This window comes from Rhamphochromis sp. 'chilingali' (genome assembly GCF_963969265.1).
Source record: "Rhamphochromis sp. 'chilingali' genome assembly, chromosome: 19".
In the NCBI taxonomy this organism is placed as follows: domain Eukaryota; kingdom Metazoa; phylum Chordata; class Actinopteri; order Cichliformes; family Cichlidae; genus Rhamphochromis; species Rhamphochromis sp. 'chilingali'.
The window spans coordinates 28180712-28195735 of NC_137946.1; the positions used below are offsets into that span (position 1 = coordinate 28180712).

A 15024-nucleotide genomic window follows, 5' to 3' on the forward strand; every position below is an offset into this window, starting at 1 on the left:
GGCGGTGAGCGAGTCTGCTTCAGCAAAGTTCATGAATTCTGTCATCCAGGGGATCTACGGGAGGTTGTTTATCTGGATAGTGGATAAGATTAATGCTGCCATATACCGACCTCCTTCCTGCGAGAGTACCATCATCCGAAGATCCATCGGTTTGCTGGACATCTTTGGCTTTGAGAACTTTATCGTCAACAGGTGAGAAGTTGTGTAAAAGAGTGTTTTTGTAGATCATTTATGCTACTTTATTAGTTTAACGCTGTCATCTTTTTTTTTTTTCCACTGTAGTTTTGAGCAGCTGTGCATCAACTTCGCCAACGAGAACTTGCAGCAATTCTTTGTCCGCCACGTCTTTAAACTGGAGCAGGAAGAATACAACCTGGAGGACATCAGCTGGCAGCACATTGAGTTCACAGACAACCAGGATGCATTGGACATGATCGCCAACAAACCCATGAACATCATCTCCCTCATAGATGAAGAGAGCAAGTTTCCCAAGGTGCAACAGATATTTAGTAGATACTTGTAAAGATAAGTCTTACTGAATTTGGCTTTGATTGATGTGCGTTTTTTTTTTTTTTTCTTTTCAGGGAACTGATGCTACGATGCTGTATAAGCTCAACTCTCAGCACAAGCTCAACTCCAACTACATTCCTCCTAAAAACTGCTACGAAACCCAGTTTGGTATCCAGCACTTTGCAGGAGTGGTACATTACGAGACCAGAGGTACGTCCCTGTTCATCAGATTTTTTCTGTTTGTGTTGGTTTGTCTGATTTAAACTTATATTGAAGCAATGATTTTTATTCTCTCACTGATACGTTTAAAAATGCCAGCAGGAATCGACTGTACTGAACAGACCAGTCACAAAAGTTGCATAGACCTGACGTGTAGTTACATTTCTAGGGAGGTGCACATCAGGTTACAACGTTGATTTCCCGCTGAAGCATAAATTTCCAGTAACTCCAGACCCTAATTTGGCCTTTGAAGGTTGTTTTCCCGAGTCTTTCAATCAAGTGGGTGAAATAAACATTCTATCAAAAGGTCATTCAGAAAAGTTAGCAGCAGGCACACTGAGAGGATATTGATTCTGAAATCAACCTGTCCTGACAGGATTTTTCTTGTTTCCTCAAAACAAATGTGTTCTTCCCGAGTTATTACTTTTAAAAGGTCAGTAGGGAAAGTTACCAGCAGGCACATTAAGATCATATTGATTAAAAAATAACTTTGGTCTGAAGAAGTTTTTTCTGAGGAAGCACAGACAGTTCGGATGAGGGTCTCATGGAGGGTGTTTGGCCACAGCAGTCTTAATAGATGCTTCATCACATCTGACCAGAGCTCTCACCTCTCAGGCTCTTACAGCTGCTGGAGAAACTAATCATTATCACATACTCTGAGCTGGTCCAAAAATGAACACTTTGTTTCACAAGATTCACTCAGAATTACATTAAAGAGGATATTAAGGATAAATATCGGTTTCAATCAGAAATTCTTCATCTGCAAAAATCAAAGCAAGAATTTAGAGTTTAGATGCCAGAAGAATAGTTACAAAGAAATCATTTAAGCCAGATGTTCCGGTCTTAAGGGATATCGACACAGGAAGCGATTCACTCATCGTGCATCGTTTTGATGCTGGGAGTCGGCTCTGGTTGCCTGGTAACCATCTAACATGTCTACCAACTTGTCATAAGTTAATGTCATATCCTTCACACTCATTGGTAGTTGAGAAAAGTTTAAAAGGGCATCCACACAGGAAGTGACTAGCAGCAATGTAGCGTCCAGAGTAGGGATGGGTATCGTTTAGGTTTTATCCGATACTGGTGCCAAACCGGTACTTTTGAAACGTTGCCGGTGCTTAAACGGTGCTCGAACCGGTGCTCGAACCGGTGCTTAAAGAATGGAAAACACAAACTTGTCCAAAAACCTCTTATGTTTAGCTGTTTGTTTGTAAAAAAATAACAATGTTAGCCTTTTCTGCAGCTATAGGTCATATATGGTATCACTCTTGGCTGGAAGCAGTGATTAAACAATGGAAAAAACACATACTTTGTCCAAAAACCTCTCATTTTTAGCTGTTTTCCACTTTTTCTTTGGTAATTTTAGCCTTATTGGCCAGGGTGAAGGGAGTATTTGCCATCAAACAAGAAGACAGCCGCATGTAACTACGATGGTGTTTGCTAGTTCACCTTATGTGCATTAGTTTAATAACGTGATTAGCCTACTCAACGTAAATTACACACGAACAACATTAAGCTACTGACCCAGAGAAGAACGGCTGCTGCTGCCATCATCATCCGTCATCATTTCTGCTACACTGGCAGGGCTAGGGGCCAGGACTCTCCTCTTCGGGTTCTTGGGGGGATGTTGCTAACTCCGGTTCCGATAACAGGCTCCACACCGGCAGTAGATGTGCCGGTGTGAGGTCTCACAGCAAGCTATCAAATACGGCGCATTTCTCGGCTTAAAAAAAACCTGCTATGCGTCACCAGGTGTTTCATCAGATTCGAGGTGTTACCTCCTTTGCACAGTATCAGCTTAAAGCACTTGTTGCAGGCTGCTGAGTTTGCATCTTTTGCTGTGGAGTACAGCCAGAATTTTGACTGCTTCGCCTTGGGCATTTTTAAGCTGTAGTTCTGCTCTAAAAGAATGTACGTACCTGGGCCCGCCTACTATCCTTGGAAAGGTAAAATGATTGGCTAGAATCCAAAGTGTATGACATCTCAGGGAAAAAAGCACTGAAATGTGCGCTGCTTTTCGGTCTGGTTACTACCGTTTATGTCAGAACCGGTGCCAACAATGGCAGGGCTACAGACGAAAGGTAAAAGCAGCATTACCTTAGAGGGGTTTACCTCTGACAAACATCTGGCAGACAGTCTTAACAGTTTTTACCTTCGTTTTGAGAACTATGATTGTTCTAGGCAGACCAGCACACTGAGGGAAAAGACCATCACTCCCCCATCTATTTGTATTGATGAGACAGGGGTAGCTAATCTTTTTAGACATACCAAAAGCAAGAGTCCTGGACCTGACAACATCTGTGGACAGGTACTGAGAACTTGTGCTGATCAGCTGAGTGGGATTTTTCACTATATCTTCTCACTTTCTTTAGAGCTACAGACAGTACCTAAAATTTGGAAACATGCGATCATTGTCCCTGTTGCTAAGGGCAGTTCTCCTAAGGCACTGAATGATTTTAGGCCTGTGGCTCTGACTTCTTTAGTGATGAAGACATTTGAGAAGATAATTAAGAAGGAGATTTTAATGCATGTTGAACACCATCTTGACCCCTTCCAGTTTGCCTATAGAGCAGGGAGAGGTGTGGAGGATGCTGTTGTCACACTCCTGCATCTCTTGTATAAGCATCTTGAGGCCCCCCACACCCATGCAAGATTATTATTTGCTGACTTTTCATCTGCATTTAATACAATTCAACCCCTCTTACTTGCTGACAGGCTTTACAATCATTTCAAGCTTGACACTAGTCTGGTCGGCTGGGTGACAGACTTTCTGACTAATAGGTCACAATGTGTGAGGGTAAATCATGTCTTTTCTGATGTGCTCTCCTCCTCTACTGGATCACCCCAGGGTTGTTGCCTCTCTCCCCTTCTGTTCATTCTGTACACAAATGAGTGTCGCAGCAATTTCACAAACAGACACATCCTGAAGTTTGCTGACGACACAGTGATCGTCAGTCTTCTAGTGGGGGACGAGTCAGGCCATGGACAGGTTGTAGATGATTTTGTGAATTGGTGTGATGAGTCCTTCCTTTCACTTAATGTGTCAAAAACTAAAGACATGATTATTGATTTTAGGAAGTCCTCTTATAGCTCATCACCCACTATCATTAAAACTGCCGATATTGGGATCGTTGAGAGTTATAAATATCTAGGTGTGGTACTTGACCATAAACTGTGTTTTGAATCTCATGCTGATGCCACTACTAAAAAAGTTCAACAAAGACTGTTCTTTTTAAGGAAAATGAGATCTTTTAACGTCTCATCTGAGATGTTGTCCTTGTTTTATAGAAGTTTTATCGAATCTGTGATGTCTTTTTGTATCGCTGCCTGGTTTGGTAAACTAATTTCCCCTTGTGGGACAATAAAGAAATTGAATTGAATTGAATTGAATTGAATGATACCGGTACCCATCCCTAGTCCAGAAGCCACTGAAAGTCAATTACATTCAGTGACTTTAAGTGACTACGGGCACTACGGGGACCCGCCCATTGGCCTCTCAACTTCAAGACAAGACACTGAAGCCACAACACATGAGAGTGAAGGATAGTGTTGACTGACGTATGAGACCATGGTAAATACATAGGGTTACCTAGACAACCACAGCCTGGAATGTCCACTAGTGGCTGATCATCAGTTTCAACACACTCCTTAACTCAGGACCAGCCCCATTCCCAGTGTTTATTTGTCCTGTGTGGCTGGTTCCGGTGTGGATTAACTATTTTTTTAATTTTAACCTCCTAGGACCTGGCGTCCACATATGTGGACATCCCATTTTGGGTTATTTAGACCAAAATACTCAATTTTGCTCTACAAGGGCCTGATATCCACTTACGAGGACATTATATGCTACTGTTCTATCGAAATTTTAAATGAATATCCTCATACGTGGCTCTCATTTTTCTTAGAAACAAAAATCAGGTAAAAAAAAAAATCTGGTAATTCTTTGTTTTTACATTCATTGGTTCCCAATATGCCCAAATATCAAAGAGAAATGAAAAATGCATGCCGTGGAAGAGTTCGGGTCCTAGGAGGTTAAGTTTAACAACTTAACCTCACTTTGTTTAATGTCTCTAAGCTACAACATGCAGACCAGCTTTGAACAGAATTCACTAACATGTCGTTTCATCCTCAGGAAAATATCCCTTGGTTTGTTTGAGTTTGTTTGGAAATTGATGTGAATGCAAAACCTAAACTTCTCTTAAATACATGTATTGCAACTTGAGGTGACTGTTGTGATTTGGTGCTATATAAATAAAATTTAATTGAATATTGCTCATGCACGATACTGTGCTGCTGTGTGAAGTTTAGCTTGTTCCTTTAAAATCATTGCATTCTCATTTAATCTGAAAAGGTCATTCAAGCAAGTTAGCAGTTGTCACACTCACAGAAGATATTGATTAAAACGTTTCAGTTCAATTTAGTGTTGAAAACATGACCAAGATATAGTGATATTTTTTTGTAAATAAATTTCTGTGCAAAAATCAGTGCAGTAAAAATGTTGATTCAAATAAGATATAATCAGTCCTCTGTCTTGCTTTTTCTCATTACGCCCTCCTTTCAGGCTTCCTGGAGAAAAACCGAGACAGCCTCCACACTGACATCATTCAGCTCGTCCACTCGTCCAAGAATAAGTTCATCAAGCAGATCTTCCAGGCTGATGTTGCCATGGTGAGACCAACAAATGCATTAAAATCATGACACTGTATGTTGTATCTTTTTTCTGTTTTGTTATTTGGTTATTTGGGTTGGTAAATAATCGATATTCACTTTATTTATTATTTTGGCTTTGAGCTGGAAGAAATTATTACTTTCTTGGATTCATTTTCACTGCAAACTTATGAAGGCTTTTACAGCAGCGCACCTTCACGCCTCTCGAAGAGTTCAGCCTCACCGATTGTTTGTTCAGCTTGAGCTACAATGACAGAAAGAGAGCCTTTGGTCAAGAGCAGTAGGTAGAAGAAGTAAAAGACATTAAGCCTGAGCAGCTGCCTTTGTTTTACCCGGCCCCTGTCAGCAACATGAGACTGTGGCTTTCCATCACTCTCCCACTGCACAGATCTCCCACGATGTGCACATCTGCCACCCCCTGTCTTTGGTGTGGCTGCAGCTTTGCAGGGACTGTGAGTTGCCCTTGTGAGGCAAGCTTAAAGGTCCTAGCTCCCTACCTGATGACCCGATGTCCCACACCGCATCCACCTCTCTCTTTATTAATTTGTTTTAAAGATTTATAAATTGCATGATGTTTAAGCTTGTAAGTAATTAGATTAACCATGTACTTATGAAATTACAATATTGATCAAAATGATCATGAATATGTTTTTTACCATAGCCGAGCAACCCTACTTTAACACATTGCATCATTTTCAGTTTCTTTCTGAAGCGTTTTAAATCTGTAGACCGGTGTTGTTAACATCGTGCGTGTCTTCTGCCTTCCTTCGGCTTCTCTCCTAATGACAAACACCTCCTCTCACTCTGCTCTCTTTTCTCTTTCCTCTTTCTTTTCCTCCTGAAATCAGTTTCTATGTGGCTATCAGCAGCCCAGCACACCTGCTCCCAAGGTAATCACCAGCCTTTAGCCACATGTGGTCCCTCCAACCCTGTGTGTGTTCTCTTAAGCCGAGTCCAATTATCCATGACGTGCTTAGCAGCATCCCTCTGCTCCCTCTCAGCCCTTCTTTTTATTTCACAGGTGTGCCAAAAGCAGAGGGGAACATTGTGCTGATGAGGGGAAATTTGGCGTGAAGTTAATGAAAAATAATCTTTCAAACTCTCTGACACAGTAGGCAGTTCTGCATACAGACGAAAACTCCTGCATGCTTTTAAAATGTTTAAATCTAATTTTGTTTTGGCTTTACTCACAGGATCACAGTGACAACTGGTGTCAGAGATTTTGTGTTGTCTCCTCTTTTAATTGTCCGTCGTGTGCAATAGAAATAACGTGAGAGCAATCTGTGTTTGCTTTGTGGATCTTAAGAGTTTGAAGCCACTGGCTATTTATGGTTGTAGAGGTTCAAAATTAAATTCCCATTTAGGGTGTTTTATATACCATTGTGATGTCCCATTACAGCAGCATCAATAGCATGTCTTTACCTGCAGTGCAAACATTCTGAAACTATCTGTTTTGTATGTGTTTGCGTTCGTAGGGCGTTGAGACGAGGAAGCGCTCCCCGACTCTGAGCAGTCAATTCAAACGATCTCTGGAGCTGCTGATGAGGACGCTCAGTGTGTGTCAGCCGTTCTTCGTTCGCTGTATAAAACCCAACGAACTTAAAAAACCCATGGTGAGCGTGATTTATTACTATGTATGCGCTTCTGTGTTGCGATGCCCCAGAGTACAGAGATATGTTCAGAGTAGGGTGACCATATTTTGATTTCCAAAAAAAGAGGACACTTAGCTCAGTCATGAAGAACTTGCTTAAAGAAACATATTTAACATATTTAAACGATGCCTTCTCTGTGTGGTTAATTAATTGTGAAATAAAATATGTCATATAGGCTTTTACAAGTCAACAAGTGCAAAAAAAAATAACTTAAAAACCTCTGGAATTAAATAATGGTACAGAAATAATGCCTCATCTGCATAAAAAGAATTACCAGTACTGGGTCGGTATGAGGGCTGGACTGGGACAAAAACTTGACCAGGGCATTTTGACTAGAGACCGGCCCACCAGGTATTACAGGAAAAGCCATAAAGCCTTTGAATGAAAACGAACACTGTTGTGACAGTGATGTACAGTCTTGTTGGTATATGTATGATTTCTATACATTTTACATCAGATAAGAACTTTGTTTGTAAGATTCAGATAATTATTTAATAAAAGTGAGACATTTTAAATGAGAATAAGAAAGAAAAGTATTTCCTTGTGCCCCCTCTCCCTGTTAATGCCCTACCTGCCCCCTGGCAAAACTTTGCTAGACCCGCCCCTGACACAGTTACCAGCTGTCAGCTACATAGAAAAGGATCCTGGTGTTATTTGTCTCTCAGAAACAGTTCAGAACTTCCCTTCAACTCATTCATGTCACCTAAAAGGTAATCCTGTTTCTCCATCACCTGTTTAGCTCTGATGATTCAGTAAGGACATCTCCTGGTTTCATCTTCATGTTTCCATCTCGCCACATATCCAAACCGATATCATATCACTATCAGTAACATAGCACCCACCCAGCTGTATAGAAACTCCGTCATGCTAGCTAGCACGCAGTACGAGTTATTGTAACTGACTGTAAAATGTCAGCACAACGAAAATAAACTCCACCTAAACTTGGTTTATATCTGACCCAGATAGACTGCAGGTCATAACTTCTTAACTGAAGTTCAGTATACCTGACACTCATCCACCTGCTGGCCTCTGTGGAAGCTCCGCCATAGACACCACCAAATAACTGAGTTATTTTCACACACCGGCCAGCATCTGGCAAATCCACCACCTTTCATTGTTTATACCGTTACAAACAACAACAACAACGACAACAAAACCATCCCGGTATGCCCGATGGTCAGTCCAGCTATGGTCGGTACGAGGGAAATCTCTTTTGCAGTTCGTCTGAAAAGATGCACTTGCGCTTTGGGATCGTTTAAACATCATTAGGCGCGTTGCTGTGCGCTGTCAGTCCCATCTGTGAGCACAGAACAAGCGCTCACAAAGCAGCAGTTCGGGGATGACGTCACACACATGGGTCCTCTATCGGAATACAGGAAAACCCGGACATTTTTATCAATCTCGAAAATCCCCCCGGACAGAATGTGAAAAGTGGACATGTCCGGGGGAAAAGAGTTGGTCACCCTAGTTCAGAGTGCAGCCACGGCATAGCACCGCCCCCTTGTGAAAACAGACTGCCTCTGTTATATAGTAAAGTTTTCATACTGTTAGGCTACTAAAGTAGAATTTTTACATATATATATACATATATATATATATACATATATATATATACACATATATATACATATATATATATACATATATATATATACATATATACATATATATATATATACATATATATATATATATACATATATATATATATATATATATATATATATATATATATATATATATATATATATATATATATATTAAACTTTCTCATAGTTGTGGAGTTAAATGAGAAAACTGATGATGCTAAATTAGCTTAGCATATACCCGGCATAAAAGCTTATTACAGCATGAAAACGCTGGCTCTATCTGAAGGTAAACTCATGAAAAACTCAACACTCGTAATGCTGAACATACAGTCATAAAAAGTCATAAAAAGTATTATTGCAGTAACATAAGACTATCAGTAGGACTATATTTTGGCTGGGAAAACTATCTTCCTGAAACGTAGTTAGCTGCGATAAGCTAACTAACGCTCCTGAAATTATAGAAATGGTCTAAAACACAAGCATCACAAACATTAGTTTGAAACTAAAATAAAACTGGGCCTGTAAGCTTCTAATTTCCCGTAGTCATAGCTTATAGCTCACCAGTGATTGTGTGACCCACTTTAGCATGATGTAGATTTAGTTTTGGTTTGAACCCCAAACCTTTATAAGCCTTCATTTGCACATCAGGAGGCACTGCAGAAAAGGGTTAACTCACGTTTTAACACTGGATGCTTGTTTCTCCTTCTCAGCTGTTTGATCGAGAGCTGTGCGTTCGTCAGCTGCGCTACTCTGGCATGATGGAGACCATCCGGATTAGGCGGGCGGGTTATCCAATCAGATACACCTTCGCCGAATTTGTGGATCGTTACCGAGTCCTGATGCCTGGCGTCAAACCTGCTCACATACAGGTCAACATTAAAATCAGTCATCTGTTTCACTGCTTAGTCCTGACAGATTATTTTAGCTGAGATATTATCATTATTATTAAAGAATCTTTTACTTAGATTACAGAATGATGGATTTTTAGAGCATATATCCACATTAATACAGCATATAAAACACGGTGTAGAGGCTATTTGAGCTTCCAGTCTTGTATCAAATATAATTACGGTATATTTACAGCAGCATACCCTTGTTTAAAAATGTGAATATGGTTTGGAAAGTATTTGAAGCTGTCTTTAATGAATTTTGACCTTAAATTAACTTACTTAAAAAATATATTTGGATATATTTAATAGATGTTTGTTACATTTAAAACTGACACATTGCTACATAACCTTCTTAACTCTTTCCCCCATTGAGACAACATTTGATGACCTCCCCTGTAGCGTTAATGATGAGTTTTGACATTTTTTACTATATATCAGTAAAGTTGTGGTTTGTTCTGGATTTTTCCAAGATCCCCCTGACATCAGTCATTTTGTTTTATAGGCAGGAAATCTAATATGACAGCTCAGAAAGTTCAGAGAAGAGAAACGAGGGTTACCCCAGTAGGTGTCTAAGGTCGAAAGAGTTAAACTGACTGTAATTCAACGTTTCCTTAATTCTGATGAAAATCTTAATGATAAACCTTAAAACAAAGTACAAATTCATGTCAGGAGTCATTATTTCTCATTTTTTCTTTCCAGGAGGACTTACGGGGAACCTGTCAGCAAATAGTCCAGGCCCGGCTGGGAAAACATGATGACTGGCAGATTGGAAAGACTAAAATCTTTCTAAAGGTTGGTTTCCTCATGTGAAAGTTAGCTTACTGAGGCCTTGATCCAAAGACTTCTGAATATTCGGCAGAATATTAGACAGTTTAGGCTCCTGGTGATGTAGCAAAAGGCTTTTCTGCCTTAAAAAAAGTTTTAGACCTTCTTAATGAAGCTCACTGCAGTGTCCATCTGTGTAAATGTTGAACAAGGTCTTTAGTTCATTTATCACAGGATTTCTTCTGCAGCTCAATAAACTTTTTTGATTTTGCAGGTTCTTTTTAGCATAGCAGCAAAAAGAGAAAACACAAGCATGCTCAATCAGTCAATGACATTCACTGCTGTCATCCCCAACCAGACACTTTGAGGGGGCAAACCATCCTAGCAGGTCAATTGTATGTGGTTAGGGTATACACTAGGTAGAAATGCTGTACTTCCTGGCTGTTTCTACTGTTCTTTTCTAATAAAAGCAAAATCACCAAAAACTTTGATGACCAAGAACATTTTTTACTTTAATAGCTCAAGTTTGTTCCCTCTAGACGAATTGTCTCAGTATGGGTCCCCAAGGCAAAAAACACGAGCTCCTATAAAGATAATTTCAAGTGTTTTATTTAAGTTATTAAACATAGTTTTGGCAAAAGAGCTCTACTGTGCCTTTTTGTTGCATATTATAATTTAATAACTTTTCTTTATTTGCCACTTTGTCTCCTTTCAGGATCACCACGACATGCAGCTGGAGATAGAGAGGGACAACGCCATCACCGACAAGGTCATCCTTATCCAGAAGGCTGTGCGTGGGCTTAAAGAGAGGTAAGCGACTTGTAGGCGATTCCCAAATATCAAAAGTGTTTGTAGCTCATTGGAATAATGCTCTCTTCTTCCTTAAAGTGTAAAATTAGGTCCAGGATATATACATATCTTTGGTTTACCACAGCGTGAAGCAAAGGAGTAATGAAAAGAGATTTCTGTCTTAACCTACAAAGATAAAGGTTTGAAATCTAGTTTGTTTCCTTCTGTCACTCCTCCAAGAACAAACTTCCTCAGACTGAAGGGCGCTGTGACTGTTATTCAGAAGGTCTGGAGGGGTTACCGGTACAGAAAGAATTACCAAATTGTGAGTTGTCTACATCAACAGCCTGTTTTTCTGTAGTTTTTTATGCACTGAAATATTCTGAAAGCCTCAGTATGTATTTGTTTCTTCCAATTTTCATCTGTTCTCTCTGTTTTTTGTTTTCAAATTTGCAAGGTCGTCTTAAACCAGATTAAAACGAGACAGAGTGCAGTGGTAGCTCTTTCTTTATTTTATTCCAAGTTGCATAAAATTGAGCCTGGTCGTTTTTACAATCTTGCTTCTTGCAAATGTTAAAGACATATGAAAACATTCCTTCCCCAAGATGTAGTCATGTGCGAGCCTCAGCACACGGTGTCCAATACAAACAATTACAACACCAACAAAAAACAAATTAAATACATAACAATAATCCCTGACCTGTCAAACGCGTTCCCCTCCTTCAGATGCAGTCCGGCTTCTTGCGTCTCCAGGCCGTCTACAGGTCGAGGAAGTACTACCGAAGCTACCGGACGACTCGCCTTCGTGTGACTCTCATCCAAGCCCGTTGCCGCGGTTTCCTCATCCGGCAGGCATTTTGGCGGCGTCTTCGTGCCGTGTTGACCATCCAGGCCTACACCAGGGGCATGATAGCCAGACGCCTCTGCCAGAGGCTCAGGGCAGAGGTAAATAGTTACTACATTTACTACTGCTACCTAAATCATGTTGTAGGCGGGTCAGGAAGACGAGAACACTGGTCCTGAGGGCAGACTGACAGATGGAGGTGAAAGATAATATGGCGTCTTTATTATATTTTATCTGTGCTAGATGCAACTGAACACAAGTTTGTTACTTTGATGAAGAGACAGACGATATCATTTTCAAGTCTACCCAGTTAGCTTAGCTTAGCATAATAAGTGGAAAAAAAGGGTTCACCTGTAGCTTCTGTTCAAAAGTTACAGACTTAGTATAGATCTACATAGCTACCAGCTCCAAAAAGTGAAGCCAATGCAGAAGTGCCTTAAACCTCCATATTTTTTTTGTAATGACCAGAGCAGGGGGTCCTGTGTTTGCAAAAACCTCATAGCCTCTTTTGATTTATGATCTCATTAAACCCTTTTTGATGAGTTTATGGCCTCAGTCACTAGTTTTATGCCTTGTTTAATAATGTCAATTTTGTAACTTAAGATCACATTAAGAGTCCTATTTAGTAAGCAGTGGTTATCAACACTGTGGCTGATCAGCATTTTGTATACAGTCTGTACTAACAATATCCAAATGAATCTCAGTCAGAAACATATAACTCGCTTATTAGTGCCATTTATCTTATTTAATGCTAAAATAATTTTTAAAATAACACTTTTTGATTTTGTTACCTTCAGAAAAAAACTATTTCTTTATGTTAAGCTGCTCTGGTGGCTCTGGCTTCACATTGTCATGAGAATAGCAATTATGTGAATAACTTAATTGTGACAACAGCCACTAAAGAATTAGGGAGTTGATATAAACGTCAGCGTGCCGTTACAAAAATCTTTTGATTTCATCCTTTGATAAATAAAAGGCCTCTAATCACCAATAATTTTATTTGCTACAATGAGCAAAATGATTCAATGAAGTAGCAAAAAATCCATAATTGAATCTTACCTTTTGATTTTTGTATCAGTCATGTCAGGCTTTATTTAAAAAAGCGACCACCCCACCACTGTAAGTTATTTTTTATTTCTTTTTTTGATTCAAAAGGAAATCCCTGTCATTCCAATGAAAATGTTTAATGTGTGTGTATGTGTTTTTTTTTAAATATGCTTGGTTAGGATGTAATTTATTCAGTTATAATGTAAAACCCCAACTTATTGAAAGTGTTCCTGAGATCATGCAGATATTTCCATGACAGACTCATACATATTTTTAATGAAGTGGTGCCTGAGGACCTGAAGATCATAGACATATTATTGATTTTTAGCCTTGTCCCTTGCGCAGAGATTTTTCTCAGTCTTTTGATGATATAATGTGCATTAAAGATGAGATATTCAAAGTCTTGGCAATTTTACGTTGAGGAACTTTATTTTGAAATGCAATTTTTAGAGAACATCTGCCTATCATTACTCCCAATAAACTCTGCCTCTCTAAGAAGCTCTTTTTATACCCAATCATGTTACTGACCTGTTGCCAAATAAGCTGATTAGTTGTAAAGATTTTCCTCTATATGTTTCTTTTTATTGCCACTTACTTTTCAGCCTTTTTTTCCCCCTCTCTCCAAGTTTTTTGAGACATGTTGGTCCCATCAAATTAAAAATTGCCTAATATTTTTCATTTAACAGTAAAATGTCTCATTTTAAACATTTGATTTGTTTTGTGTTTTATTGTGAATAAAATATGGGATTATGACATTTAGAAATCATTGGATTCTGTTTTTATTTACATTTTACACAGCGTCCAGCCGTCTTGGAATAAAGGTTGGACAGTTTGGTTTATCATGTGGTCAGACATAAGATGAAAATATTAGTCCTGGGTATTTAACTCTGAGTGGGGTTGTCATCTTGGTGGTGGTCCTGGAAGTTGCCAAGCCACCCTCACATCATGTGATTGGTTAGGTCACATGAGTTGCCTCTGCTGGCCTTCATTGGGTTTAGGGTAGTCACGGCTCAAAGGCCCATTCTGAGCCAGGATTTGTTAGTGTGAGTTTAAATAATTTTTTAGATCTTTTGCAAAGTTTTGTTTCACTTGTCTTTATATATTCTTACATTTATTCTTTCTGTATTAAACTCTGTTGGCCTAAATTATGTCACCATAAAACTATTTTTAACACATTATGTTACACCGATTTTATATAAAAGTCTGTAAAGCTGTTTTCATACATGCACTGCAGCTCTGAGCTGTGATAAACACGATTCGATGGATTCACATGTGAGAATGCAAATGTCCCATGTAGTCAGGTCAGTCTTTAACCTGCCGGCGCTGACATGCTGGTTCTCAGAGTATTTCCAGTTGCTCGGTGCAGACTGTTTTCCCCTGTGTGCTACATCTTTGAGAGCATAAATGTGGGTAATATCCTGACCTGAGTCTCAGGAAATTGTCCAGAATTTATGTGTGAAAACAGCTTTTGTAAACTATGGAAATGTTTGTTAGCTTTTCAACTTTTTCAGGGTAAAATTGCTATTTTTATATGATTTTTTCCCCTGAAGACTGTTAAATAAAATATTGTATTTTGTAAATGTTTGCTTAATCTCATTTTCTTATTAAATTGAATGTTCGGGGAACTGTAATATTCTCAAACATGTCTGCAGTTCAAGCGAAGAGCGTGAGGTCTCTAGGAGCACCGCAGCAGAGCGGGTGACAGACCAGAGGCGGCTGCTGCTGCGTGTTATCATGTTAAACATGTTCATGTGTCAGAGTGTTACAGTGTTGACCTCTGCACTGTTTTTATTCATTGTTGGTTATGTTAGTGTGTAGAAGTTTAGATTTATTCTTCTGTGAATAGCTCATACTTCATGTCGTGTTCAGCTTTAAACAATATTCATAATCTTTGTTGACTATTATCTAATGATAATGATTTGGTAGATTAGTGTCTACTCTAGTTTTGACTAACAGTTAATAGAGAGCAAGACAAACAATAAGATAACAGAGAAAATGTAAGCATAATGCTCCATCTTCCTCTGTGAACTCTTGTCCCTCTGTTCCTCCTC

At 39.3% G+C, this 15024-nt stretch overlaps 1 protein-coding gene across 1 annotated transcript in view; it reads left to right on the top strand.

Moving 5' to 3' along the window:
• myo7ab (myosin VIIAb) overlaps positions 1 to 15024 on the top strand; it is a 55496-nt gene that overhangs the window by 16517 nt on the left and 23955 nt on the right. Inside the window, exons 13-22 of the mRNA XM_080867154.1 lie at positions 50 to 192; positions 283 to 493; positions 585 to 720; positions 5291 to 5397; positions 6873 to 7010; positions 9349 to 9507; positions 10228 to 10320; positions 11009 to 11103; positions 11323 to 11407; positions 11809 to 12027. Of these exons, the coding sequence (XP_080723280.1) occupies positions 50 to 192; positions 283 to 493; positions 585 to 720; positions 5291 to 5397; positions 6873 to 7010; positions 9349 to 9507; positions 10228 to 10320; positions 11009 to 11103; positions 11323 to 11407; positions 11809 to 12027 (1386 nt within the window). The remainder of the gene's footprint in view (positions 1 to 49; positions 193 to 282; positions 494 to 584; positions 721 to 5290; positions 5398 to 6872; positions 7011 to 9348; positions 9508 to 10227; positions 10321 to 11008; positions 11104 to 11322; positions 11408 to 11808; positions 12028 to 15024) is intronic.